General features: G+C 59.4%; 10 protein-coding genes across 10 annotated transcripts; 6 read left to right on the top strand and 4 right to left on the bottom strand.

Annotated features, from left to right (window-relative positions):
* Nucleotides 1–276: 276 nt before the first annotated feature.
* Nucleotides 277–912, top strand: THITE_2055963 (uncharacterized protein; the record flags this gene model as incomplete). Its single annotated transcript, XM_003656793.1, has 2 exons — nt 277–397; nt 464–912. Coding segments are annotated over 2 exons (570 nt in total), but the record flags the coding sequence as incomplete, so codon positions are not given.
* Nucleotides 913–1,563: 651 nt separating this feature from the next.
* THITE_2122040 (uncharacterized protein) lies at nt 1,564–5,231 on the bottom strand. The gene is made up of 8 exons (XM_003656792.1): nt 4,876–5,231; nt 4,757–4,801; nt 3,806–4,693; nt 3,460–3,741; nt 2,830–3,383; nt 2,509–2,754; nt 2,285–2,415; nt 1,564–2,193 (listed from the first exon to the last, which is right to left on the bottom strand). Exons 1-8 carry the CDS (start codon nt 4,982–4,984, stop codon nt 1,752–1,754), a joined length of 2,697 nt encoding a protein of 898 aa, XP_003656840.1. The 5' UTR covers nt 4,985–5,231; the 3' UTR covers nt 1,564–1,751.
* A 1,102-nt stretch (nt 5,232–6,333) lies between these two features.
* THITE_2122037 (uncharacterized protein) lies at nt 6,334–6,943 on the bottom strand. Its single transcript, XM_003656791.1, has one exon. The coding sequence runs from the start codon at nt 6,818–6,820 to the stop codon at nt 6,638–6,640; it is 183 nt and encodes a 60-aa protein (XP_003656839.1). The 5' UTR covers nt 6,821–6,943; the 3' UTR covers nt 6,334–6,637.
* A 2,352-nt stretch (nt 6,944–9,295) lies between these two features.
* On the top strand, nt 9,296–10,687 carry THITE_2097288 (uncharacterized protein). The gene is made up of 3 exons (XM_003656790.1): nt 9,296–9,619; nt 9,681–10,479; nt 10,586–10,687. The coding sequence occupies exons 1-2, from the start codon at nt 9,406–9,408 to the stop codon at nt 10,055–10,057; spliced, it is 591 nt and encodes a 196-aa protein (XP_003656838.1). The 5' UTR covers nt 9,296–9,405; the 3' UTR covers nt 10,058–10,479; nt 10,586–10,687.
* A 1,920-nt stretch (nt 10,688–12,607) lies between these two features.
* THITE_2122032 (uncharacterized protein) lies at nt 12,608–16,301 on the bottom strand. The gene is made up of 5 exons (XM_003656789.1): nt 16,016–16,301; nt 14,787–15,938; nt 13,747–14,738; nt 13,535–13,622; nt 12,608–13,304 (listed from the first exon to the last, which is right to left on the bottom strand). Exons 1-5 carry the CDS (start codon nt 16,176–16,178, stop codon nt 12,739–12,741), a joined length of 2,961 nt encoding a protein of 986 aa, XP_003656837.1. The 5' UTR covers nt 16,179–16,301; the 3' UTR covers nt 12,608–12,738.
* Nucleotides 16,302–16,524: 223 nt separating this feature from the next.
* Nucleotides 16,525–18,135, top strand: THITE_2156279 (acetyl-CoA C-acetyltransferase). The gene is made up of 3 exons (XM_003656788.1): nt 16,525–16,701; nt 16,773–16,848; nt 16,915–18,135. Exons 1-3 carry the CDS (start codon nt 16,587–16,589, stop codon nt 17,921–17,923), a joined length of 1,200 nt encoding a protein of 399 aa, XP_003656836.1. The 5' UTR covers nt 16,525–16,586; the 3' UTR covers nt 17,924–18,135.
* Nucleotides 18,136–18,774: 639 nt separating this feature from the next.
* Nucleotides 18,775–20,559, bottom strand: THITE_2122026 (uncharacterized protein). The gene is made up of 6 exons (XM_003656787.1): nt 20,414–20,559; nt 19,972–20,331; nt 19,805–19,904; nt 19,661–19,727; nt 19,193–19,551; nt 18,775–19,041 (listed from the first exon to the last, which is right to left on the bottom strand). The coding sequence occupies exons 2-6, from the start codon at nt 20,273–20,275 to the stop codon at nt 18,849–18,851; spliced, it is 1,023 nt and encodes a 340-aa protein (XP_003656835.1). The 5' UTR covers nt 20,276–20,331; nt 20,414–20,559; the 3' UTR covers nt 18,775–18,848.
* A 214-nt stretch (nt 20,560–20,773) lies between these two features.
* On the top strand, nt 20,774–23,957 carry THITE_2122022 (uncharacterized protein). Its single transcript, XM_003656786.1, has 4 exons — nt 20,774–20,942; nt 21,009–21,155; nt 21,231–23,174; nt 23,242–23,957. Exons 1-4 carry the CDS (start codon nt 20,918–20,920, stop codon nt 23,661–23,663), a joined length of 2,538 nt encoding a protein of 845 aa, XP_003656834.1. The 5' UTR covers nt 20,774–20,917; the 3' UTR covers nt 23,664–23,957.
* Nucleotides 23,958–23,963: 6 nt separating this feature from the next.
* On the top strand, nt 23,964–25,931 carry THITE_2122019 (uncharacterized protein). Its single transcript, XM_003656785.1, has 4 exons — nt 23,964–24,931; nt 25,065–25,314; nt 25,374–25,562; nt 25,621–25,931. Exons 1-3 carry the CDS (start codon nt 24,177–24,179, stop codon nt 25,461–25,463), a joined length of 1,095 nt encoding a protein of 364 aa, XP_003656833.1. The 5' UTR covers nt 23,964–24,176; the 3' UTR covers nt 25,464–25,562; nt 25,621–25,931.
* Nucleotide 25,932: 1 nt separating this feature from the next.
* THITE_2122016 (uncharacterized protein) lies at nt 25,933–27,395 on the top strand. The gene is made up of 3 exons (XM_003656784.1): nt 25,933–26,516; nt 26,582–26,733; nt 26,800–27,395. The coding sequence occupies exons 1-3, from the start codon at nt 26,129–26,131 to the stop codon at nt 27,118–27,120; spliced, it is 861 nt and encodes a 286-aa protein (XP_003656832.1). The 5' UTR covers nt 25,933–26,128; the 3' UTR covers nt 27,121–27,395.

Here is a 27,395-nt window from a genome sequence, read left to right as displayed (position 1 = left end):
CAACCTCGCTCCGGAGCTCGCCAGATGCTCAGGAGAAGCCGCTCGACCCCGCGGCTGCGGACGAGGCGAAGGATGCGACGCCGGGACCCAGCGGCAAGCCCAGTGAGAGACGCACCCTACCACTTGCACGTTGCGGCCGACGGCTAACGACGGGCGTTCTTGGATGGGTGTAGTCTACCCTGAGCGGTTGATCATCTACCACGCTGGGACTGCAAGTGAGTGATGGAGCTTCACTCCGGCTTGTCGTTGCTCCCAGCTGACTGACTGACCCGTTGCCGAGAAACCACCTTCATCGCCTGCCTCAAGGTGACCACGCTGTTCGTCTTTGGCTTCTTCGACATGATCATGACGCCAGCCTACCTCGCCGCCGGCCAGCCGCTGCTCCAGACGGCAGGCGGTACGTTTTCCTTGTTTCTTGACCCACACATGGAGTAACGCACTCACTCACTCACCCCTCACCCAGTCGCCCTCTGCGGCCTCATCCCCGCCGCCTACGTCGCCTGGAGCACGGCGCCCTTCGTGGCGACGGTGCACATGCACCTGCCGCCGTACGCGCGCTGGTCGCGCGCCATCCTGGAGCGCTTCGCGCGCACGGCGCCGCCGGGCAGCACGCGCCTGGACGTGACCACCATGAGCCTGATCGGCAAGCCGCGGGTCAGCTCCATGGTGCTGGCGGACCTGCGGCCGGCGAGCGGGCGCCTCGGCATGGTCACGCACGAGCGCGACACGGCCGCGCTCGACGCCAGCCGGCCCTGGTGGCGCTTCCGCGCCGTCCGCAGGTTCGGCATGCTCGAGGGCGGCGAGAAGCAGGTCAAGACAGGGTGGGTGTGGACGGTGCTGAGCGAGGGCATCGCGAAGCGGAACGCGGCTAAGGTCGAGGCGGGGACGGCCACAGGGAAGGGGAAGCTGTGAGCCCCTAGGGGATGCACAGTCGCTCGATCGGTCGGTGCAGATGCATTGCTACAATACCTGTACGATAACCGGCTTTGACAATCCCGTTTTCGTTTCCCTCGTAGGCTCCCTGGTCCACAGCTGTTTTTCTCGGCCAGAGCAAATATCTCTTTTAGACATCCATGCTGAAGCCGATGAAGCTCCACGCTTCCCTGGGAAACCCCATGCCGCCCACTACTACTACCTACTACTAATACAGCATTAAACTGAAACCCCGCCGTCCGCCGTCCGCTCATACATCAGTACCTAGCAGCAACCCAAGAAAAAAACGGATTCCCCATCCCAGCTTTTGCCTGCTCCCAGCCAGCCAACACCCCCACAAACGCCGTTGACCGTCCTAGATAGTTAACCGCCGTGCCAGCAAAAAAAAAGCCCTGGAACCTAAGCAACCGAGCCTCCATCGTCCGGGACACCACGCCAGATGCGATAGTTACGGTATAGTTTCGTATACTCACCCGTCCGCGCCCACGTTCCAAGCCGCGTGTGGCCGGTCGGCGACCGCGGATCCCAACCTCCCTCTCCAATGAACCCCCTCATCCCCCTCCCACCCCCAAAAGAAAGAACCCGGCCGAATTCAGAACGCAAAGAAAGCCAGCCAGCCAGCCAGCCAGCCAGCCAGCCAGCCAGAGAACGAACGAGCGAGCGAGCGCACAAGTCATCATCATCATCATACCACCACAACCGGAAATAGTCATACCACCGCAACCAAAAGAGTAAGAGGGAAGACTGGGTGGCCACACTCAGCCCACCCTCCAGCTTAGTCCCGCTCCCTCCCTTTACTCATCAGATTCAAAGTCTCTTCACCCCCTCTGCCCAACCCCCACCCCAACCCCCTGCCCGCCCTGCCCACCAGCCGTCGTCTGCCCGCCATCCCAGTCCCACCCCCGCTTGAGCCCGTTCTCGTACACGCTGGCGACCGACTCCTGCCACATGGCCGGCGTGACAAACGAGTGCTGTTGTGGCTGTTGTTGCTGTGGTTGTTGTTGTTGTTGCTGGACAGGCACACCGGCACTGGCACCGGCACTGGTGGCGGCGGCAACGGCGGCTGCGTACTGCGCCTGCGCCTGCGCATGCGCGGCGGCGGCCGCGCGGAGCTGGCCTTGCATTGCCTGTTGATGGTGCTGGTGTTGGTGGGGGTGGTGCGGGTGTGGGAGTTGGTGGATGTCCTGGAGCGTGACGGCGTTTGCGGTGGGCGGGGAGGGCTGGAGGATGGGCGGGCCGCCGAAGGAGATGTTCCATTGGCTGATGGGGGGGAAAGGAAAAGGCGGATTAGTTAGTCGCGCTGGATGTAGAAATTGGGTTGGTTAGATACATATAAATGGGAGGAACATACTCGAAGATGCGCGACGGGTTCCAGGCTGGCGGCGCCTCGGCCAGCGGGAGCGTCTGTGCCACACCCGAAGACGCCTGAGATGCGGCACCGGGAGCCATCGTGGTTAGCGCGGGGACGACGGGCGAGACACTCTTGCTGTCCGGGGGTCCGACCGAGACGGGAGTCAGGGGGTGGTGGTGGGCATTGGTTGTGGTGGCAGTGGCAGTGGCAGTGGTGTAACTAACTTGCGAGTGCGGCATGCCGGGCGGGCTGGGGTGCGTGGCCGAGTGCGGGCTGCCGTAGGGGAACGTCGGCTTCAGCACAAACGGCTTCCGGGTGTCGGCCGAGAAGGCCTCGCGCACCGAGTCGACCTGCTTCTGCATGTCGGGCATAGGCCACGCGCTCATGCACTTCTCCAGAATCCTCATGTGGCGCGTGAAGTAGTCCCGCGCCTCCGCGTTCAGGTCCGGATCCGGCGACGTTATCGCGACCTAGGAGAGGTGAACATGACAAGTCAGCATGCAAAGGGAATAGTTACTCTCCTGCTTTCGGGAAAATTCACACACCAGGTGCAGCACGATGCAGCCAAGCACCACATAGATGGTGAAGTTGATCCCCCGCTGCATGCACTGGAGCCCTTTGAGTCCGAACTGGCCCATCACGGCCTCCTGTAGCCTGCAGAGTATCTTGGCCGCGTTGTAGGACACCAGCATGTGCCGTTTCCATTGGCCCCCCGGTGCCGACGGCGACAGAACCGCCAGCTGTGGCCTGTTGTACAAGATGATGGTTAGGTAGTAATATGAGTGGAGGTTGCCGACGAAGGGGGAGGGCAGCCACGGGGGCGACCCGTCGGCCGGATAGCTGATGGTCAAGTCCGGCGGGAGCCCCGCCAGCCACGGGGTGAGAGACGGATCCAGCTGGACAAACTCGGGGTCGATACCCCAATCCTTGCTCCTCTTCAGCCGCCCGTACGTCCTCGCCATCCGGCCGACAGGGCGGACGGCCAGCGCAAGATAGGCGAAGTTGCGGGACACCAGGTACTCGGAGTCGTCGCCGTTCGGTGGCGGTCTCGGAATGCTGAAGTCGACCGACGATTCTTCGATCTGAAAGTCGGTTCGGCCTGCGGCACTTGGTGAGCATCTGTCTGACTTTTCCCCTTCTCCCCTTTGTGTCCCGCAGGAGGGAGGCATATTTACCTTGTGGAGAGCCGATCATTAACTCGACGACAAATAAGGTCTGCCAGATGCGCGTCTTCAAGGCGCACTCCGCCTGGCTCCCATTGCAGGACCTGCCGGCCTGGTGATCGGCGAAGTGCTCGTCGAGCCCCAAATCCTTGGCCAGTTGGACGCACTGCACAATGCTCATCCACGACCGGTAGTAGTAGCCCTTCTTCGGCGCGGACTCCCTCGCCTTCAGGAGTATCATGAGTGCCTGGAGCGTGCTCAGCCGCGGCACGTCCATGAACGAGTCGGCATGTCCTGCAGAGAATGTCAGTATGTCCGGAAACCAGGCGGCCGAGGTTCGCGCCGAGAGGAGCCATACGAGTTGCCAGTGCTAGCCATTGCTGGCCCTGCGCAGGCTCGTCCGCGAGCCGGCCGGCAATGGCGAAGATGGCCTCGAGGAGGAGCGGGGAGATGGACTCCCTGTTGTTGTGCCATTGGTGGTAGAAGTAGTTCTTGTCCAGGACGGGCACGTAAGGGTGGGCATTGACGAAGTACAGATCGAGATAATGAAGGACCGTGTCGTCGTCGGGCATCAGCTCGGGCGGGATGCGGATCTTGAGCCCGGGCCCCGTCGTGAGAGGCGGAAGCAGCGTCTTGTATTCGTCTCCATCTTCCACGGCCGGCTCTTCCTCCCTGAGGTGTCGCATTTTGCTGTTGAGATAGGGCGCTGTGCCCGCCTCGTCGACTTTCAGAGAGCCCAGCAGGTCCGCCAGGTCCTGCTGAGCGTACTCGGACTGGAATGTGTCTTCGGGAGAATCTGGTTGAGGAGCATGTTGCAGCGGAGGGGTCGGAAACGCGCTGGTCTGCGTCGTGTAGTGCTGGTCGACGACACCGACGGGCTGATGAGGTACGGGTGCATACTGGAGCTCGTGCGGCACGGGCTGAGACTCCGTGTACTGGACCGAATGGTAGAGGCCCGCGGCGTCCTGGTAGGATGTCTGGGGCGGATAAAGCGCGCCCTGCTTGGGCGCGTGGGCGAGAAGCTGTTGGTCCTGGAGGGGCAGTTGCTGTCTGAAGCTGTCCGGGATCTGCGCAGCCTCGAACTGAGGTTGTGATGGCTCGTAGACTTGCGAATCGCCGCTGTCGAGCCCGTTCGGACGGACGCAGTGCAGCTTTAGCCGGATGCACGCCGAGCAGGGCCAGGTGTTGGTCGTTGCTGCATCGCATTTGATCTTCCTCCTTCGGCAACCCTCACAAGCTCTCATCACTGCGCGCCGTGATCAGCCTTCTTGCTATTCAGAGGAACCAAGCATACGGCAAAGACGCATACCCTTTAACCGCTTGTGCCGGTTGTGCTCGTCGACGAAGACATAGTCTAAGCAGCAAAACCCGGTCAGAACGGAAGGATTCAGGGACCGGAAAGGGAGGAGGGCTGGACGGCCGGCGCACTTTTCTGCGTTTCCCGCGGCTGCTGCGGGTAGGCTGACGGCGCGAACGAGAAAGAGCCCATCTGCGAGGTCTGGGGGAGCAGCCGGCGTGCGGCCGGGTCATTGGACATGGCGATGGCGGCGGCTTGTCCAGACGGATGCTCCGGGCGGCGCTGCTGGACACCAGACGGAAGCTAGAGATGACCCGACATCCAGGCCAGGTCAATGATCAATTTCGGATTCGGCGGGCTCTGGGTTGCTATCGCACGTCCCCTCTCCGACGGCGAGGACGTCGGCGCGCGCAGCGAGAGGTGGCCGCTCTCGTTCTCGTCGAACGATGCGGAGCTGGCGCCGAGGAAGTCGGCCAGTGGGACAGGGCCTAGGGGGAACTGCGCAAGCGAGTTTTAGCCAGCGCGTAGCCAGGCTGGATCTCTCCCCCCGGCTTGTGAGGGCGACCTAGGAATGCGAGTGGTCTAGGGGCTGCAGATTGACGTAGGGGCAACCCTGCTCCGGGCGACCCGGCGCCGTCTGATCGATCAGAAACTATTAAGCACGGATACCCAAAGGCCGGCAGCGCTCTGACAGCTCAGTCTGTTGATGGAGACCGGTTTGGTGCGTCTGCGCGATGACTGCGGGAGTCGGTGGGGGGCGGTCGCCGATGATATATATATTTATGTACACGCGGCGCGCCAACAAGCAACCTAGGAGAACGGCGAGCAGGTGGCTGACTTTAGCTCAAGCAGGCGTTCTTGTGGCGACAAGACTTAAGAGTTCCGGAAGGCCCGCGAATTACCGAAATCTTTTATCCACGTTTGGCCTTGGCTGCAGCTGCGGCGGCTCGCGGTTGGCGTCTGCTATCTGGAGGGAGACTGAGATGTGCGCGTCTTCCAGGAGGAGTCTTGACAAAGTTGCTACGCGTAGCCCTCTCGCATTGGCGCGGCACCGGCGGAGTCGCATAGACAGGCGTGTCCCGTTGGCGAAGTAGGTAGGTGGTTAGCACGCAAGCTTACTGAGTACTATGAATGTCCACAATAGATCAGGCGGCGGGTAGACATCCAAGGGGTGGTGGTCATTTCCAAACGGGATCGATGGTGGGGAAGGTTTGGGACTCGGTTCAAGTCGATTGCGCTATGCAGCAACTCCCTTGTGAAGGTAACGCACATCAATTGAAGAGGCTGTCAGTGCTGTGCTTGCCAGCGACAGGGGGGGTGGGGAGTTTACCAGGGGTTGTGGAGGGGTGGGGTGGGGGGGGGGGGGGTGGAGGGGGTCTGGTGGGATCAAGGAGCCGCCTGGCCGCCGACCTCCCGGGCGGCTTCTCTGGGCGGCGGTCCTGTTCCTCGGGGCGGCGTTGGATCCAAGTAGAAAGCTTCCTTCACCAACTTGGCACGCATGGCAGATAGCCATTCCTGCGCGGCCCGAATCATCCTTTCGGCAGCGCCTCTTCTGTCGGATGGCCATCCCCTTATTGTTGTTTCCCACCGTCTTCGCCGAGAAATCTCAACCACCGTGGTCCTTCCGAATTCCAGAACGACACCCTTGTCAGGATGGCTCGGGACAAGTCCCCGCCAAGCTGCCGCTCTGCCGCATATTTGCGCTGTGATAGTTACCGTGCAGTGACAGCATACGGCGGATCGTCAGCAGCGGGAGAGTCTCCGTACCTCGGGAGTAGGCAGTACGCGGTATGTACAGTGGGTGGTTTCCATGGGACATGCGCTGCGCGGTGACTGGGTGGCGAGCCGGGGGCAATGCACGCGGCATGTCGAACGATGGCATCGCAGCGTGCCTCAGCAGGGTGCGCAGTGACGTGAGGAACAGCCCCTCCCCTTCAGCGGTCCCTCGTAGGAATCGGGCCTGGAGTTCCAGACTAGCAAGCTGCGTGGCTCGAAGCTGGACCACGGCTTCACCCGCCCGTCTGGGAGATGCTGAAGCCTGTGGAAGCCCGCTGAAGCTGCCAATTCCTGCGCCATGCTGCTGCAGGCTTTCCTTGATACCCCTGCACCGTAGCGTTGCGTCGAAGATGTAACCAGAAAAAGGCCAATGTCGAGTACTCGGAAAACGCTAATCTCGAATTCACCCTTCTGAACCCCAAGGAAGCTGCGGGGGAAAAGCCGAAGCACCTACCGCAGTAGTGTAAATCTCTCGCAAGGGGGATAAGTCCCATGCCTAGTCTGTCGCGCTTTCCCGCGGCGCCGCTCTGTGGGCTGAAACACTAGGTCAGTGTTCTCAAACGCCGCGTCAACGAAAGCCGGAAGCGCAGGAGACCTGTACTCAGTGGACAGAGAATATTCGAGCTCAAACGCCAGCTTTGGGAACCGTCCATTTCCATCAGGGCGATATTGCGATGTTGCGATGTTGGATAATACGCAGGTGTGGGGTTCGCAGTAAGTTTCCTTGCGGTTCTCCGTACGGATGGATTCCGTACATCACAATAACTACCCCGTAATACACTGCGTTACACCACGGACGGACTGAGATGGTGACACCGGTAGGCTCCTTCCTGCATCCCCTGGCACGCCGCGCGCCCGTTTGCGGTGAAAGCCCGGCATCTGCAAGGAGCGCCGGCGCCTTCTGGGATCGGCAGCTCGGTTTGGCCGAAAAAATGGTCTTGGGTGGATCGATTCCGCATTCCAAAGAGCGCAATCCCGGACTCTTCCGCGCTGAGTGTATTACAGGGTACTCAGGAGGCGCATCGCGCTGCACCGACAGCTTGCATGCGGCCAAACGCAAGTCTGGAAAGTGACATCGCCCCCAGTTCGACAACCAACGCAGTATGTAGGTAACAATCGACCTTGCGAGGAGTGTCTCTCTGAGGAGCAGCAGAGAAAGTCGCAATGTCGATCCATCTCCTCACTGTCACATGCTCCAGCCATTTGTTGAAGTGGGGTCATTGGAGTTCTCCGAATCTGATTGCCGCAGGATGCCGAGGGACTGGCGGCGTTGGCTGTTCCGCCACCATCATTGGCATAGCTTTGTGTCTGTCGGTAGCGCCGTCTGAGTTGGGGAAGAGTAAAAGTCGGGGACAAAAAGGCAGTTGCTACCAAGCGGGATTGCCGAGAGAAACGCCGCGGATCGACCGACAGATTACATCAGGCAGGTAGTATCCGACAAGGAACCTTCCGCGATGTGCCGAGTCTCTACGTGCTGTTGGAAGAAGGTGCAAGGCCGTCGCGGTGGTTGTGTTTCTCTGAAGAGCCTGGTTCCCACTCGGCTGCTATGAACCTTGGAGCTGGCGATCTTTTAAGGGTCGTGAAACACTTGCCCAAAGAGAAAAGTGGATGGGAAGGCTACACTACACTACAGAGCACACTCCACTCGCAACACCACAGCAACGGCCCAACGGATACCTCCACAGCTGATGAGACCCGCCGTAACGGCAGATGCAGGCACAAGGCTGCTTTCCGCCATGCGATGGAGATCTAAGGTTGGAGATCACGGATCTGAGGTCTCTTTTTGCTTTCCTCATGGCAACGCCCAGGCCTATTGTAGAAACAAGTCCGAGAGGCGATGCGTCCCTGCCGCCTTGTCTGGAAACGTGGGGATGGCTGGACCCGACGGGAACCATGGAAAGCGCCAGCACGGCTGTCACTCCGGCTCGGCTGCGGTTCTGTGGATTCCACGCATGGAAGCCCCACACCGCACTTTCGGCGTCTTCTTCAGATATCCTACGTTAGCTAGCACGCCACAGGTGTAGTGTATGTAAATAATGTTATGTCAAGTTGACCAAATTACTGTCGATGCTGTGTGGAGGTAGACGGCTACCGTTCAAAGTCTTAATGAGAAAGACCGCAAAGGAAAAGATGTATCGCGATCATGGAAACTGGACGGGTTCACCGAGCCGAGGGGATTGATGCCGGGTTGCCTTTTCTTGTCGGGGAGAGCGGGGCCGGCTGCCTGGTCGTCGTTAAAGAGGTCCCGCCAAGACTAGTTTCGGAGACTGCCGCTTACAAGTATTTACAATCGCCACGGGGTGAGCGGGGCCGCGACGACTTCGAGCAATATCAACAACGAAGAATCGTAAAGACTCGTAGCAACAACTTCGCGAAACCTCAACCAAATCAAAAAAAAAGAAAACGAAGTTAACCCGTATTATAGCCTTAATCCATATCCTAACCTTAACCTAAACCCTAACCAACGGGGGGTTAGCGCCGCCCTCTGTACCCTTAGCGAACTAATCGCTTAGCGATAGTGTAAACGCCTTGGCGATCGGGGTTGCGTAAAAACGTTGTAAAAACATTGCCGACAATTGGCCGAAATTAGTCTTGGCGGGACCTCTTTAACGTCTACCGGCTGGGTCCAGCCGCTGCGGGAAGTGGGGCACCCTTGTACGATGAGTAGTTTGTTAGTAAGCAGGCCAGTCACAGCAGCCCCTCCGGTCAGACGGGAAAGTGGCAACTCATCATCGCCAGCGCTCTGAATGAAACCTTTCATCGACGAATCGTCCTCTTGCATTTTGAGCCGGAAACCCAAAACCGGTACATCAGATCCCCAGTAGCACAGGCGTGCGTGACGGGCCGATCCCGCAGCGTCCACAACGCACCAGCGAAAGTGGAAGATGGAGAGAGACTTGGACAACGCCAACCCCACAATTTTGAGCGTCTCGCAGCTCCCCAGAAGGAGCCGAAAGGGTGCAGCCCCCAGACAAGGGCCCGACTCCAAATGCGATAGCATCGTCTATCCTAAACACGCCTGGCCCTATGGCTCTGGCCTGTCGTCGGACGAGGAGGACGACTACAGAGAGGAGCCCATGGATGAGCAGGATATTTATGGTGAGCGGTGCCATTCTTCAACCCGCTTCAACCCGTAACCTCTTAGCTAACGTCCGCACAGATCTTATCTCTACCATCTCGGACCCTGAGCATCCGCACACGCTGGGCCAGTTGTCGGTCGTGAACCTCCCAGACATCCACTTGAGCCCCTCGCCCGTCGAGCTTCCGGGCTCGGATTCCCTTGTCACCGTTCTGGTGGAGCTCACGCCCACCATCAACCACTGCTCTCTTGCAACCGTCATCGGTCTTGCGGTGCGGTGCAGGCTGGAGCAGACTCTGCCACCCAACTACCGGGTGGATGTGAGGATGAAGGTCGGCTCCCACGCCCAGGACGACCAGGTCAACAAGCAGCTAGGCGACAAGGAGAGGGTTGCCGCCGCTCTGGAAAACGACACCCTTCGGCGCATGGTGGACAAGATGCTCGAGACATGCGTGTGAGTGGCGCGTCGGCCAGACCTTCGATGGCGACAAGGGAAGAGCCGAATGGCAAGGATGAGGAGCCCACTCACATCGCGTGACGCGTCATGTGGCGTTTCCACACAAGTGTACCCCTGGTGCACTTGCGTTGGTTGTTGCATGGTCCCAGATCAGCTCAAAAAAGCCAACGATTCCAGGGCAAGGCACATGTGAAGTGAAGGCGCCGTAGGAGCAGCAGCTCGGTTAAGCTGGTCCCCTGCGCGATTGGCGGGACAACTTCGGTGCGAACAGGCTGATGCACCTCCGCCCATCCGCGGCGGTTCCCGGTGCTCTGGGCCTTGCATGCGCAGCAGGGAACAGGACCAAGAAATCTTGCAGCTTGCACCGTGTAACTTCCTGTCACGCTCCGCCCCGTCGCATGCATGTGCATAGGTGCGTACTGCGTAAGTACATACTCGACCGTTGAACTGAGACTACACAACTTCGCTGTAACTATTCCGCACGGTTCTCGCGTCAACTCGCGTCTAACGGAATACTTTATCTCTGTAGCAGGGAAAACGAGTTACACTAGTACCCAGGGCCATGCGTGACGACTCCCCGGTTCCCACCCACGCAGTGCTTTAACGAGGCAGTTGAACTCGCTCTCCCAAGTCCGAGGCTGGGCAGGCCCACCCACCCCTTCAAACTCGGCCCAGCAATAACTTTCTTGGTGTGCTCAAGGCGGCAAGCAAATATATTTAGGTCCGTACACGTGTTCCCGGTGATGAGACACCTCTTTCTCGCGCTGCCCAAGCAGAAAGCATTGCGAGTGTATGTACCTTATACACTACGGGGTACTGTCTCTCACCTCTCCCACCTCTCCCACCTCCCATGACGCAGGCTCGGGGCCCTACCTACCATGCATTGCACCGTGCTGTTTCGATGCTTCCGCCCCTTTTCCAGGCGTAGTGTACACGCGTATACCACTTGCCATTGGGGGCGGAGAGTTATGCCGATAGTTATGCCGATCTCCCAGCTTCGAAAATGCGTTTTCATGCCTTGTCGATACCTACTAGGTAGTTATGGATAGCAACCAACCGAAAGCCGGCAGTCCCGATTGATCGGCCACTCCGTTGCATCATATGCGCGCCATTTCCCCGGATCCAACGGTCGGCACAGCTTCGGCTGTGGCTTCCACGCATCTGACCCGGGCGGATATCGCCGGATGGCTGGTCCTGGAGAGCGGGCTTATTCCGGTGTCAGATTTGAAGAGAGGTCACAATCCGCTGCAAGACATTGGGCATGGTTTGCTGTCTTGCAGCCTCTCCCTGGTGTCCACTCGCGTGTGCCGCAGCGACCTTCTCGAACATGCAGAAGATAAACTACAGTACCTAGCTACGCTAACGAAACAATGGGCCAGGCTACACTGCACCTCCAGGATCCGTTGACGATGGGGGTTTGCAAGGGCGGTCAAGATCGGCACGTGGATCGCTATGTGCGGATAACAGGATGTACGTGTAGCAAACCCCTCGCTGCCCCTTGCATGGAGACAACGGCGTGGAACGGGTCCATCTAGTGTATTGAACGCCTTTGAGCGAGTCTAACTATCGGTGGCCCGATATACGCTGCGAATATCTCTAGAGTCATCCCAAGCAGGGACTGCCCGGACCGTCTGCCCAACTCGCCCTGTTAGACCTGGAGCCGTTCCAAGGACGGCTTCGAGGTGGCACAAAGACAGGAAAAGAGAACGCCGACACGACTCACCAACACCTCTCTCTCTGCGTACCAGAATAGCTACGACAGTATCTGCAACCGGACTTTCAAGTACAGAGAAAGCAGCATGTGAAAAATGACAAAATCCTCTGCGGAGCACAACCCTCCGTTCCCTTGCCCAGCCTAATAGGGGAGGAGGAAAGGACTAACACACCAACAACTGTGCCTGCATCTGATGTAACTCAAACCCCAATCGACGACACGCCAGGCCCGTCAAAGTTCCTTACATATAAATGGGGATAATCCAAGCATCCACAACTGTGCCTGCCTTGTTCTGTGAGACATGCAGCCAGCTCTCCGCTCTGAATCTGGGACGCACGACGGCACCGCGTAGCAGTGGCGTCGACAGAGAAAAAAAAAGAAGCGCTTCGTTGGTGTGTGGTGCGGTGCGGTGTGTGGTAATGTGCCAGTTGCGCGTCATGAAGCAAAACCCCCCCGGGAAATACGCGAAGCTCCCACTCCCCTCCTCTATCACCGGCCGTACGCATGCTTGGCCAGCCAGCCAGCCAACGGGCTGGGACGATTCGGAGGCCGACAGAAGACTGAACACCGGAGGGCTGCCACAGATATGCCCACTGGAAGCGATCGCCAAGCTGGTTGCACTATTCCCAACTCCACGCGCAGAACCAACGACGGTGAACGACCACCTTCATCCTAGTCCCCTGTCCCCTGTCAGCAGGGACGAGTGACAGCAAATGTCGAAGCAATATCCCAACCATCTTGGGAACCGCCGTGTGGATATTTATTGTGGATCACATAGGATGCCCGCCTCCCACATTCTGATATATCACCAAACCCCCAACATGCAGGGCAAACAAGTCGCATTGAACATCTACGACCTGCCAGTCCCGGAACGCCCAACGCCCGGATCGAGCTCACCCACGCGGGGCGTACGCAGAGGAGAGAGAAACAGAAAGAGGAAGGAGAGAAGAAGAAGAAGCCAAAGGCCCTCACAGCCCCTCCAGAGTACCCGACTCGATCAAGCTCTGGTAGAACTCGGGCTCCAAGAACTTGGCGACGGTGACGTCCTCGCTCAGGCCCTTCCGCCTGCGGGTCTTGAGGACAAAGTCCCTGGCGGTGGCCAGCGGGGCGGCCATCTGCAGCGGGCGGGTGACCATGTCCCTGTCGAGCGGGTCGCCGGGCACGATGCTCCAGCGGTCGAAGACGAGGCTGACCATGGCGCGGCCGGGCGTGTTGATGCGCAGGTCCGTCTCGAAGCCGAACGAGTCGATGACGGGCAGCAGGCCGCTGACGCGGTACAGCGGCGTGCCCGCGATCGGGCCGTCCGACAGCACGTGGCCGCGCCGCCGCGCCAGGATGTTGTACACCGTGCTGACCGAGTCCTGCGGGCCCGTCATCGAGACCGAGTACACGGGCTCCATCAGCCGCGGCGACGCCATCAGGAAGGAGCTGTAGCAGGCCCGGCGCGCCGTGGGGATGATCTGCCCCCCGCCGCGGAAGATGGCTTCTTGTGCGAGGGAGACGTCGATGAGTCGGAATTTGGTGTTGCGTATGGCTGCGGAAGAGGCGGTGTTCGGTTAGCTAGTGCACGACAAGTTGCGAGCTGCCGGATTAGGGAGGCGGTTGGTTGGGCAAAGGCGCGGATCTCACGGATTCCCGCTTCCTGTGGTGAGCGCGCCCAAGGGAGGAAGGCGAGCTGGCGGTGCAACTGTGGAGTTTGCAGCACGCCGCTCAAAACCGAATGCACGGCTGAGGAGAAGATGAGGCAAGGATGCAAGGACTTACGCTCTTCACAGAGAGGCCCCTCTCGGGTTGCCCAACTGAACCCCTGACGGATCGATTCCTTGACCGTGTTTAGCCGCTTCTTGTCAACCTGGCGTAGTCCGTTTGCGTTAGCCCTCACATCGCGATGCGTCTCAAACTTCTGCGTGACCCCCAGGGGAAACGGCAACCCAATAGTGCCATCCTTAACGCGAAGATGCAACTTCCAAACTCACCTCTGTTGGTAATGTGTCATCCTGGAGTATATTCGGGCCCATGTCGTCGGGCCCGAACGCCCAGATGCTCCTGGCGGCAAGCATGTCCCATCCGTACTTCTCCTCGAAGAACTTAGCCGTCTTCCGCGGAGGGTCCCGTATCTTCACCGCGCCTGACTCGATGTCCTTGGCAATCCCATCGTCGAGCGGTTCGGCCGCCATGGTGATTGTGTTCTTTTTGTTAGGCGTGACGGCGTAGCATTTCGTAGCCGACATGTCCTGCACTGTCTCGCAGAAACGGACGACCGGGTCGGACACTCTGATTTCCATGTCGGCGTAGAGGCGGCGCAGGTCGTGGAGCACGCAGTCCATGTACAGCTCGCCCGTGCCGAGCACGATGTGCTCTCCCGACTCCTCGACTTTCGTCGCAACCAACGGATAGCTCTTGTTAATCTTTCTGATGCCGTCGAGCATCTTTGGCAGCTCGGACGGGTTAATGGGTTCCACGGCAACCTTGAGGACAGACTCGGTAAAGTGGGATAATGGCTTGAAGATGTAGGCCGCCTCGTCATTGTCGACTTTCTTGTCGACGATGGTGGCTGTCTTGACGATCGAGTTGTCAACACCTGACAAGAGGACCCAGTTACCCGCTGGCACGCCGTCTGTCGAGATGTTGTAGCGCGTTTCGGCGATGTACACGCCTGAGACCCTCGCCAACACCATGTCTTCCTCGTCGTCGATAGAGTAGCCCTCTCCAAGCACCCGGACCTCCATTCCTGGCCGCGCAATGCCGCTCATGACGCGCCCGAACGAGTAGAAGCTCTTGGCGTCGGTGGTGTTGAACAACTTGGTTACGTGGATGACAAGTGGCCCGTTCTGATCGCACTTCTTCATCGACTCTGCGACCTTGGTGTCCATGGGGCCGGTGTAGTACTGCGCCAGCTTCTTCTCGGCAGCCTCAACTGGTGAGGGAATATGCTGACAGACCATGTCAACGAACCCGGTCGACGGCCCTGCACAGAGTTAGCATGGTGAGGTACCGTCGGCGAAAGTGAGCTTACCAAAGAACTGCTCGCAGACTAGCTTCAATAAGACCTTTGCATCTGCCTTATACTGAGAAGGCTTCAGCTGGATTCCCAGCTTCCCGAGCGTCCCCTTCAGATCCTCGGGGCTCTCACTGATCGTGTGAGAGAAGAGTTTGTATATCGGCTCCATGATAAAATTGACGAATGACCTCTTCGCACCCTCCTCAACGGCTTTCCTTGTGAAGGTCCGTTTTCGGGGGTTGAAGTAGACATCGCCCCACAAGCGCCGAGCAAACTCGTCAACGTTGACGCCGCCAAAGCTGTCCGAGTACATCTTGGCAAACGACCGCAACGTGAAGCACCATCCCATGGAGGTGCAGGCGAAGAGCACATTCCCCTTCTCCGGGCTAATCCTCCTCTCCGCGCCTCGCCCAGGAATGGTGTTCTCAATGACGGTGTTGACCTCCTCGATGACGTGTTTCAGCTTGTAGTAGGCGTCGTTGGGTGGCAGCTTGAGCTCAAGGATTAACCGGTCCATCTTGTTCACGACCAAGGTGAGGGGGATATCCTCAAGGACGGCGTGCTTGATGATCTGCTCCGTGTTAACCTGCACCCCTTCCACCACATCAACCACCAGACACACGCCGTCCACCAGCCGGAGGGACGCGGCCACCTCGTCGACAAAGTCAACATGCCCGGGGGTGTCGATGATGTTGAAGAGATGCGATTTCCCTTTGCTGCTGGAGAGCACGAGGCTCATGGGTGCGGCCTTGATGGACAGGCCCCGGTCCCGCTCAATCACATGGGTATCCGTGTACCTGAGCTGCTCGTCGCGCTTCTTCCCTGTCCGCTTCTCCAACCTGTCCGTTATGGCGTGCGTCTCGAGGACGAGCATGTCCATGAAGGCCGTCTTGCCGTGGTGCAGATGGCCCGCCAGTGCGATGTTGCGGATCTGTTCCGGGTAGTTCATGAGATCGGTCATGAAATTGCGGTCGAAGTAGACGGGCGGCAGGTCTGCCTCCTCAATGCTGAACTTCTTCTGCTCGATGGGCGCAATTATGGGTTGCGTCAGGGGTTGCGCATCCTCCTCCTGCACCAGCGTCTCGACGCCCTCTCCGTACACCTGCGCCGCGGTCGGATAGTACTGCTTGTCCTCGTGCAGGACGACGGCATTCGATGGCCCTTCATCTGTAGGGCGGACGCAAGTCAGAATCGCACAGCAATGCGCCGGCGGATTGCGCTGCCTGCACACGGCTGACACTTACCGTCGATGTCCATGCGCTCCTCGGCGGGAGCTTCTGGGGCCGCCTCGGGGTACTCGTCGTAGGCATAGTTGCCCACGTCGACGCCATGTTCGGACTCTTCCTCGGAGGCTTCGACCTCTTCGCCAATGAAGTTGCCGAACTCGTCGTATAGATCGTCATCCATTGTGGCTGGTGGAAAAGTGTGTTTGGATCCTCAGAACGGCCCCAGGGTTCGCTCCCCAAGTCCAAGTCGCGTCGCGCGCTGGTGATGTAAGACTGCTCCAAAAAATTAACTTAGGCCTGGTCGGTTAACGCTGGTCGATGTGGCTGGGCGATCCAGGGGTCTGGACACAAGGGCCACTGGCGAGGCTTTGCGCTCGCGCCCTTCGCTGGACCTGCAGAACCGCGCCTCTTCATTCGCCACAGTCCAGGCACCCTTGTCCGCACTGAGGGGCATATCTTATCGGCGCTGTATGGAGGTCCCCTACTTTCAGCAACCCCATTGTTGAATTCCCCGCTACACCGACAATCCAAAGTCCCCCAACCGTTCGTCTTAAGAGTCTGGTTTCAATTGCTCACAGAAATCATAAACATGGCTGGCCTGCCTCCTGTCTACATTGTCTCCGTCGCGAGAACGCCTGTTGGCAGCTTTCTCGGCAGCCTCTCTAGCCTGAGCGCAACCCAGTTGGGCTCGCACGCGATCAAGGGTTTGTTTTGGGGGAGGGAGGGAGCTGCCATCCCCTAAACAGACCGACTGCTAACAGGACAACGCCTACAGCTGCCGTCGAGCGTGTCCCCCAGATCAAGCCCGAGGATGTGGAAGAGGTCTTCTTTGGCAATGTGCTCTCGGCCAAGTAGGTGACTCCGCCGAGCAGATCCCTCTTTCCGCGGATGCCGTCTAACCCGCTCTCTCCCAACAGCCTTGGCCAAGCCCCTGCCCGGCAGTGTGCCCTTGGCGCTGGCCTCTCAGACGCAGTCGTCTGCACAACAGTCAACAAGGTGTGCGCCTCGGGCATGAAGGCCATCATCCTTGGCGCCCAGACCATCATGACCGGCAACGCGTCGATCGTCGTCGCCGGCGGCACCGAGAGCATGTCCAACACACCGCACTACCTTCCAAACCTCCGCACCGGCGCCAAGTATGGCGATGCCTCCCTGGTTGACGGCGTGCAGAAGGACGGTCTCCGCGACGCCTACGGCAAGCAGGAGCTCATGGGCATGCAGGGCGAGCTGTGCAGCCAGGAGCACGGCCTGACCCGCGAGATGCAGGACGAGTACGCCATCGGCACATACCAGAGGGCCCAGGCCGCCACTGCCGCCGGCCTGTTCACCGAGATTGCGCCGATCGAGGTGAGCGGCGGCCGGGGCAAGCCGCCCGTCAAGGTCGACCGGGACGAGGAGGTTAAGAACCTGAACATCGACAAGCTCAGGACGGTCCGCCCTGCCTTCATTCCCAACGGCGGCACCGTCACGGCTGCCAACGCCGCTCCCATCAACGACGGTGCCGCTGCCGTGGTGCTCGTCTCGGAGGCCAAGCTGAAGGAGCTCGGCATCAAGCCGCTGGCCAAGATCCTTGGCTGGGCTGATGCGGCGCGGGACCCCGCTCGCTTCACCACCGCTCCGGCGCTGGCCATCCCCAAGGCCATCAAGCATGCTGGCCTGACGGAGCAGGATGTGGACTACTACGAGATCAACGAGGCTTTCTCGGTGGTCGCGCTGGCCAACATCAAGCTGCTGGGTCTCGACCCTGAGAAGGTCAACGTGTTCGGTGGCTCCGTCGCCATCGGCCACCCGCTGGGTGCCTCGGGCGCCCGCATTGTCACCACGCTGACATCGGTGCTGCGCGAGAAGAAGGGCAAGATCGGCGTGGCCGGTATCTGCAACGGCGGCGGCGGCGCCTCCGCTCTGGTGATCGAGAACCTGCAGTGAGTGGCCTGTCTTGTTGCAGTCGGCATCTGCTAGCGGGATGGAAAATTGTGTCAGCCGTTCATCATTAGCCAAAAGGAGTGCAGTTCTAATACCGGGCGAGCATTGTTCATAGACCGGCGGTCGCTGTTTCTCAGCCAGTCAGACCGAGCCTATAGCATAATAGTTCGTAGTCGAGAGGAACGAATGAGCCACACTGTGGTCATTATCAATCATTTTGTTGGTGTCTCTCTTACTGCTCTTGCGCTCTGGGTCTTGTCCAGCAGTTCGCGCAGCTGCGAAGAACACAAGAACGGATCCAGGGGAAGTGTGCTTATGTTAGATCTGGGCTGTATGGTTTATATATTTGCCCGCTCTCCAGCCATCGAGTGAAGGGGATGAGGAAAAGGCGAGGGGACAACGACAACAGTGTCACAGGACTGCCCTGCTTCTGGAAAGCCGATGGCAGAGCCAGGTGCACTAAGGGTCCATGGGAGGGGACAACACTGTTTGAGACCCCAAAGACCACACCCAAATACTTTGTAAAAAAGCTCACCCGCCAACTCCCTCTGCCGGCGCGAAGGGAGGTGGCCGGCTACGAAAACCCCCGGTGGGTTTTGCTTCGTCCGAAAGCTCACCAGCCAGGGCCCCATCCACGAGGGGGATGGGGGGTGGCCAGCTACGAAAACGCACTGGGAACTTATTTGGTTCAGGGGTTTTGCTCCGACTCAAACTGGGGACCTCTTCGAATCGAGCAAGCCCGGTGGCAAGCCCGGAAGTACCCAGCCGATCCTACCATTGAGCCATGCTGCTTTCCTGGAGGAGACCGGCGGTACAAACGCGGGAGTAGAATATATAGGGCGGGTGCCGGGAAAGAGCCTGGGGGAGAAAATGGCCTGGGCTTTAACTGTCTCCCCTACAAACACTCCGGGTTCCCTTTCGTTGGATTCTAGTTACCCGGCCTCCAGGCCTTCACACAACCGTCCTCGCCAGCAGTAAACACCACCTGCTGCTCGTCGTAGAGGCAGAAACTCCTCACCAGCTCCGACCCGTGCGCCCCCGGTAGCCCAACCACCGTCTCCCGGTCTAGCCCCCATCCACTCGCCCCTTTTGCCAGATGGATCAACTGGAACATTTGCTGACTGTTTTAATCAACCCATGTTAGCCACCAGCAGCGCAACGTAGCATTTCAAGGGAAACATGGATATATGGATATCGGCTTCCACCTCGACGCAAAAAATAGAAGGGGAAAAAGGATTAAATAAGAGGTAAAAAAGAGGAAACGCTACTCACTCCTGCGCACCAACGCCCACCACCGCCCCAGCCCCGCGCGCCTTGGGCACCACATCCGCGAGGTACTGGCAGCCAAGCAGCGCGCGCACGTCGCCGAAGTCGGCCGCCGCGGCGCCGCCCGCGGCGGCGTGCTCGGCCGCGTCGTACAGCGCGAACTTCTCGTCGTGCGACGCCGCGTACACCGTAGTTGTGGCGTCGCCGTCGAGGAGGAGGAGGAAGCCGGCCCGGTGCACCGAGCCGTGGTTAAAGGTCACCTGCACGGCCTCGTCCTCGTCCGCGATCCGCGTGTCGGTCAGGTTGACCAGGCCGTCGGTCGAGCCTGACAGCAGGAGGTGGGGTTGGGTTGGGTGGTGAGTTAGCTGTTAAGCGAGGAGGGGGGAGGAGGAGGGGCGCGGTTGGTCAGTATGGCTGCGATTGCGCTGGTCGTGAGGGAGGCACGGGGAAGGGGGATGGATGAGGGTTGCATACTACGGTGATATCATCCGAGTGCCCTTCGACGTACTGGAGCTTCGCGGCTGTGGGCGATCGGAGATCCCTGGTTCCTGGTCAGATGGGGGTCCGGCAGATGGGGCTTGGACATTTTGGCGAGACATGAGGGAGGAAAGAACGCACCAGATGATGATGGATGCTTGGTGGTTTGCGAGCTCTGTGCCGACGGCAACAGTGTTGGTCTCGTTGGAGCATGCCAGGGATAGCAGACTAGGTTGGTTTCCTGATGCTCCGGGTCCTTTATCAGCTCAGATGGTTATGATGAGCAGCAACGGGCGACACAGACGCACCGCCCAATTGCATGGCCCGGGCATTGGAAGGGTCCAGACGCAAATCCCACACCGAGATGGTGCCATTCTCTCCGGTCGTGCAGATGACCGAGTCGGCTGCGCTGTACACCTTCGCGGCAGTCAGATTCCCATGCTCTGTCCGGATCCTCTTGACCGGTCCCTGGCTCAGTCCGAGGGGGTCGAAGAGGCTGAGCGTCTGATCGGAAGCGGTTGCGGCAAAGCCAGTTGCGATCGGGAGAATGTCCAAGACATAGGTTTCTTGCCCGGGGTATTTGTACGTGTCTGAGTTGACGAGTTGATACATTGTGTCAGGGTGTTTTCCGTCACTTTCTGACTTCTCAACCAACGACCCCCCCTGTTCTGGCGTGTAAGTCAGCATGCAATTTTCGGACATCCAAAGCTGCCGCCTGCATTGGCAAGCACAGGAAGCCAGGCCGCATACCTGTGTAAGTTGGTTATAAGCTGAGGGTATGTTTTGCTCAGAGCTCAGGTCGCTAGGTATACAGGTTGTTTCATGCCGTGCTTGTTGTTTAACCCGGCCCAAAAAAAATCCATGCTTTGACTTCACTGCCTTCCTTCCAATCTCAATCTCATTATGTCTTGGACGGAAGGTGAGAACCATCCCCCTTGCCCTCAGTTGCCAGCTGTCCACAGCTGATAGGCTTCAACAGTGGAACACCCCTTGTCAAATGCCTACTGTGCACTGGGTAATGCAGGAACCCAGCACAGCAGCTTAGGTAAGGTAACCTTAGCGTTAACTGCATCATCAGTGGAACAGAAGCTTCCTTCTGTTCTGGACAGCTTGTACTGAACGGAATACACCTGCCGCGCGCTGTTGCCCCAAGCCACTTCGCACCCACGCGCGCAAGCTCTAAACAACCACCAACCCAGCCATGGCATGACAAACACGGGTTCTACCATTTCTTCCTAGCAACTCCAGTCGACCATGAAGCTGCTTTCCTGGTTGTTCCGTAAGCCATGTCACTTGGACCAGGGATTCACAAGACCATCCACTAACGATTAATACGCTGCGCCAGTGCTCTTGCAGGCCTCTGCGCTTTCCTACGCCGAAGCGCAGGCAAACCAGCACGTACTTGGCGGCGGCCCAGCTGAGCACGCAAATGGCGACTCGTTTCGCGCAGAGGTTGCCTCGCAGAGCGGGGGACAAACGGTGCGGGAACCTGGTACGCCTCTTCTTCCTGCTGCTTGTTCGCAGTGGTACACGGGCTGGAGAGCAGCCGCTGACAGACTGACTCCAGGCGCCGACCTCGTCGACTCGGCCCTCTTCGAGTTGCGCAAGCTACAACAGGTCTCCCATGCCCGGACACGGAAACAACAAGGAGCCATGGGCGCTGTGCTGCACTTCGCCCTAAATGCCCTCCCGACCCTCCGCCTCAGCGCCCCGTCGTCCGAATCGTCCCCGAAGAGCGCGGTTAGCGGGCCCCTCCTGCATGCGACAAGGCTTCTAGAGGAATCCGCCCGGCAAAACAACTCGGACGCTCTCTATATCCTTGCCGAAATGAACTTCTATGGCAACTTCTCGCACCCGAGGAACTTTGCGGCAGCGTTCGACTACTACCATCAGTTGGCCCTTCTCAATGGGAACAGCTCGGCGCTGTATATGGTTGGTCTCATGTACTCGACCGGCGTCGGGGGAGCTGTCCCGCGCGACCAGGCTCGGGCTCTCCTCTACTACACCTTTGCTGCCAACAGGGGACACACGAGGGCCGAGATGACGCTCGCCTACCGGGCCAACGCGGGCATTGGGACACCAAAGAATTGCGACCTGGCCGTTAAGTACTACAAGCGGGTCGCAGACAAGGCCATCGCATGGTACCGGTCGGGCCCCCCGGGCGGCATGGGCTGGATCTCGCAGGCCTACCGGATCGCCGACGAGAGCGGCGGTGTCTACGGGGAAGGAGCCAGCATTGTCAGCGCCGGGCCACATGCCGTCAAGGCGAACCCTAACTCAGATGCCCACGCTTCGATCGAGGACATCATTGAGTATCTGGATCTCATGGCCCATAAGGGGGACTTCAAAGCCTCGTACAACCTCGGGCGCATCTACTACGAGGGTCAGAGGGGCCTCGACAGGAACGTGGCGATGGCCAGGAAATACTTCTTGGACGTCACCCAGAAGTACTGGAGGAAGAACCGTGTGGTCGACAACCCCAAGCCGGGGCTGGACAAGACGGCCGGAAAGGCGGCCGGCTTCATTGGCCGCATGTTCATGCGCGGGGAAGGCGTCGAACAGAACTTCGACCGCGCCAAGTTCTGGTTCGAGCGAGGCTCGAAACTCAAAGACGCGCAGTCCGAGTACGGCCTGGGTCTGCTGTATCTCCATGGTTACGGCGTCAAGGCAGATATCGCCATGGCCACCGAGCATTTCAAGACAGCCGCCGGCCTGGACTCCGCTGCCGCAGCTGTACAGCTTGGCCTGCTGTACCTCGACCAGGGCCACAACGAGGACTTGGTCGCTGCGAACCGCTACTTTGAAATCGCCGCTCGGTGGGGTAACGTAGAGGCCTTCTACTATCTCGCCGAAATGAGCTTCTTCGGCATCGGCCGCGAAAAGTCATGTAGCACCGCCGTGATGTACTACAAGACCGTGGCCGAGCGAGCAGAGCCGCTTGTCTCGTCGTGGGCGGACGCCAACGTCGCGTACGACAATGGCGACACGGAGCTGGCACTCCTCGAGTACCTCGGCGCGGCCGAGCAGGGCTACGAGAAGGCGCAAAACAACGTCGCTTACATTCTGGATCCGGACAAGTCTCGGTTGCCCCTCCCTCAGGTGCTATCCCCCCGTGGCCGGGTATCCCAGCTCCTCCGGGATGCTACGCTTGCGCTGATATTCTGGACGCGCTCGTCACGCCAGGGCAATATCGACGCCCTGGTCAAGATGGGCGACTACTACCTGTACGGCATCGGCACCGACGCGGACGTCGAACGGGCGGTCCAGTGTTATACCAGCGCGTCGGAGTACCACCAGAGCGCGCAGGCACTTTACAATCTCGGGTGGATGCACGAGCACGGCGTTGGCCTGGACCAGGACTATCACCTGGCCAAGCGGTATTACGACGCGGCGCTCGAGACAAACGAGGAGGCTTACCTCCCCGTCAAGCTGAGCCTGCTGAAACTTCGGATCAAGAGCGCTTGGAACACGTTCACACATGGCGGGATAAACTCCATCCAGGACGAGCCAAGTGAGTATTCGGACCCTGGAGTCCATTTCCCTAACATCCGGAACTGACACAGCTTTCCTCCAACTAGCGCCGAAGCAAGAATGGTCCCTTCGGGAGTGGATCAACAACTTCGTTCAGGACGATGTTGAGTACTACGACGAGGTCGATGCCTTCGACGACCTGTACGACGAGAACGGCATGCCCGGCGGTGACCCGCTAGATTTTGACGACGGCGTCATGGAGAGCGTCGTGATTCTGGGGCTGGCTGCCGCGTTGGCTTTCCTGGTCATGTACCGCCAGCACAGGCAGCAGGCGGCAAGGCGGCGGGAAGAGGAGACCAGGCGGCAGCAGCAGCAGCAGCAGCAGCAGCCGCCGCCGCAGCAAGCCGGCGTCCCGGGAAGGGCGGCTGCGGAGAATCAACAGCAACCGGAGCAGCAGGACAGGGGTCTCTTCCCGCAGCCTGGCGATCCTGACTTTGGGCAGTGGGCAGTTGGAGGGGTCGGGCATTGATGAGCACGTGCGGTAGAATGGATGTATTTCATAACTAAAGGCATTGCGGCGCATTGGCGTATTTGGTTGTTTAGACGACATCGAGGGCGTTGCGGGTTAGACACTGTTCGAGGCACTACGCAGCGGTGAACAAAGCATAGCAGTGAAATGTATCAGTTTTTGGATTACCGGCATGGCGGAAAACCGTTCATCAGGTCGAGCAAGGCAGTCTTGACAAATATACTGCTTGTATTCCGTATATGCAGCGCATTGCGTTGTGGTGATGACCCAATTTGCAAGTGATTTGTATTTTTTGAGGCCTGTTGCAGCACTTCCCCGTTGTGAACTGTACCTGTTATCAGAGCATCGCACTTTGGTGACTTCCGCAATCCAACATTCAAGCAATTACCAAACCAAGCCGCTGCCTGCGTCTATCGCACGGCATCTTTCAGCATCCTCAGCCGAAAACAAAAACGGCAAGTCACACAGGGATGCGACAGCCACCAAAGATGCGCTTCGCTCGCCATCTGCAAGATGACATTCCCAAGTACGCCCGGGGGGCCTGCCGCCAAACGCAGGCGGACTGAAGAAGCCAATGCCACTCTCCGCAAGCCGTTCCGATCGCCGCTCATAAGCCGGCCGCCGAGCAACACGCCAGGCACGGGCAACGAGCAGAGCTCACAACCCACTCGCCTCAGCTCTACCGCAGCAGCAGCAGCAGCACCGGGAACCACCACCACCCCGGGCGCCCCCGCCGGCACGCCGCTGCCGGCGCGCAGCTCCCGCCCGCCACCACCACCACCATCATCATCATCCGCTCCCTCAACCTCCCGAAACAAACCCGCGCACAACCCGCCGGCGAAGACGGACCGGCATCCGGGAAGCGCCTGCGCCACCACCACTACAACCAAGCCAGGTCCCAAACCCGACGACAACACCCCTGCACAGCCAGCACCCGGAGGTGGAATCGGAGCCGCAGCCGGAGCCGGAGCCGGAGCCGACGACGACCCGGACCCCGCAGTCCTCCTGCAGCGCCTCGCCGCGTCCGACCGGGCCATGCGCGCCCGCCTGCGCGCCGTCCGGCAGCGGCTGGAGCTGGTGCGGCAGGCGGCAAGGATCGAGCAGGCAGAAGCAGCAGCAGCTTCTGCTGCTTCTGCGGCGGCGGCGAGGCGGGCTGGTGATGATGGGGGTGGTGGTGGTGGTGAGGAGGGGGGTGGTGGTGAGCGTGGTGGTGCGGAGGGTGGTGAGGAGGGGGGGAGTAAGGACTTGGTGGGGATGATTAGCATGTGGTGCGTTCGCGCTCTTTCCTTCTTCTTTTTGCTTCTTCTTGTCTTGTTGTTGTTGCATGTCTGTGGTTACGCCTTTTCTCTTTCTTGAGGGGAAGGGTGGTTGGGTTTTCATGTGGCTGACGCAGTTGTGTAGGAAGCGGGCAAGCCGGCTGGCAGCGGAGGAGCTGTTTGGGCTTATTAAGGGGCGGGTGGATGGGATGGGCGGGGCAAAGGCCTGGAGGGAGAGCCGGAAGCGGCAAAGGGAGCTTTATGGTGGTGGGTTTGGTGATGAAGAGCAGCGGCTGTCGGCTGGATGGGGGAGGGGCGGAGAGGAGGATGGGGATGGGAGTGGAAGGGAAGAGGAGGGCGAGGAGGCAGAGCCGGAGGAGGAAAGCGAGGAGACGGTGAGTTGAGCAGAGGCGAGAGGGGGTTCTCTGAGGACGATGCTGACGTTGTTTCACAGGAGTTTACGATGCTGATGATGCTCAAGAGCCTGAACATCGACCCGCATGTGTTGGGGTACGATCCAGTCGAGGACAAATGGGAGGACTGATGCTGGGGCTTTGCTAAAGAGCGAATCTACGACGGACGGCTGGAGCTCACGCTCGTCATGGGCCACGACAGGTGAACAACCCGTTCTATGCTACCCAAGGTATGTACCTATGTCTTTGACGCTCATCCGAATGAATTAATGCTAACACCGATAGCAGTCCGAGTCTGTTGAGCCAGGCTGCAGGAACAACGTCGAGGTACGGAATAAACATATGGGAGGCACAGGTACAAGTCAGGAATCACATCGACCGCTCAAGTTTGCGGCTCTGTATTCCGTGGTCAAACTCCCCGTCATTGACGGGGGTGTGTTGTTGATGTTGATTGCGTGCGACCTGGGATCAGGTGGATTTGACCCTGTCAGTTCCCAACTTAGCTACTTACATAAGCAGCTCGCCCGTTTGGTCCCGCAGTTCGGGCGTGGGCTCTGCGGCAGTCTGCAATTGGAATCGCACGCCATCTGATTGGCCAGCGCCTAGCCGAGGTGCCGGGAAACCGAAAGTCATCACTGCACTGGCCAGTGGCGCTCCGGGACTTGCAATTCGGCGCCACAACTGACAGCGTGCCTGCCATCCCGCGGCCTTTTCTGGTTTGTGCAATTCTGCCCACGCCCGCGACCGCAACATCACTGTCGCCAGTGAAAGCGCATTAATTGCTCCCGTTGCCGCCATGGCCGCTCTCCGCTCTTCCGCCTCCGTACTGCTCGGCGCCGCCGCGTCCAGGCCGGCCCTGCGCGCGGCCGCTGCCGCTCCCGCTGCCGTCCGCGGCATGGCCCAGCTCGCCGATGGCGCTCAGCACAGCACGACCGCCTCGGGCGAGCAGCCGAAGCTCAAGACCTTCCAGGTCTACCGCTGGAACCCGGACACACCAACCGAGAAGCCGCGGATGCAGAGCTACACCCTCGATCTCAACAAGACCGGCCCCATGGTTCTCGACGCCCTGATCCGCATCAAGAACGAGCTCGACCCCACGCTCACCTTCCGCCGGAGCTGCAGAGAAGGCATCTGCGGCAGCTGTGCCATGAACATCAACGGCACCAACACTCTCGCGTGCCTGTGTATGTTCTGTCGGACAAGGGTTCAACGCGATGGACGTCGCAGGAGTGCTGACGCTTTCTATCAGGCCGCATCCCTACCGAGTCCTCGGCTGACATAAAGATCTACCCGCTTCCGCACACCTACGTCGTCAAGGACCTGGTTCCCGACCTTACCCATTTCTACAAGCAGTACAAGTCGATTAAGCCGTATCTGCAGAGGGATACGCCCTCGCCGGATGTAAGTTCTCAACGGCTCGGGGGAGTCGCGTGTGACGTTGGCGGCAGGCTGGCTGACACAGCACAGGGCAAGGAGTACCGGCAAAGCAAGGCGGACCGGAAGAAGCTCGACGGTCTCTACGAATGCATCCTCTGCGCGTGCTGCTCGACCTCGTGCCCGTCCTACTGGTGGAACTCGGAGGAGTACCTCGGCCCCGCCATCCTCCTGCAGTCCTACCGGTGGCTGGCCGACTCCCGCGACGAGAAGACGGCCGAGCGCAGGGACGCGCTCAACAACTCGATGAGCTTGTACCGCTGCCACACCATTCTCAACTGCACCCGGACATGCCCCAAGGGTCTCAACCCCGGCCTGGCGATCGCCCAGATCAAGAAGGAGATGGCTTTCTAACGGACAGCCATGATGGTGAGCGGCGAGCGAGGAAACGGTTGGGGAATCTGGCATGGGCGAGGAAAAGAAGGAGCGGGGGTGGCGGTATGAGTCCTGAACGCCAGGCTCGGGTAGATATGTACACTGTACCTTGGTCTCCCGCATGGTCGGAGTTTACTTTGTCTCAGTAACAGCAATAGGATGTTTCTTTTCTCAGGTCTATTTGACCAGTCTCGCTCTCCAGGCGGTGTCTCAAGAAACGGGAGGGAAATAAGCAGAATACGCACCGGCGGTTC

The sequence above is a fragment of the Thermothielavioides terrestris genome, chromosome 5, assembly GCF_000226115.1.
Source record: "Thermothielavioides terrestris NRRL 8126 chromosome 5, complete sequence".
NCBI classification, from domain to species: domain Eukaryota; kingdom Fungi; phylum Ascomycota; class Sordariomycetes; order Sordariales; family Chaetomiaceae; genus Thermothielavioides; species Thermothielavioides terrestris.
The sequence above is the reverse complement of the archived record's forward strand: the minus strand, read 5'-3'. Positions and strand labels throughout refer to the sequence as shown.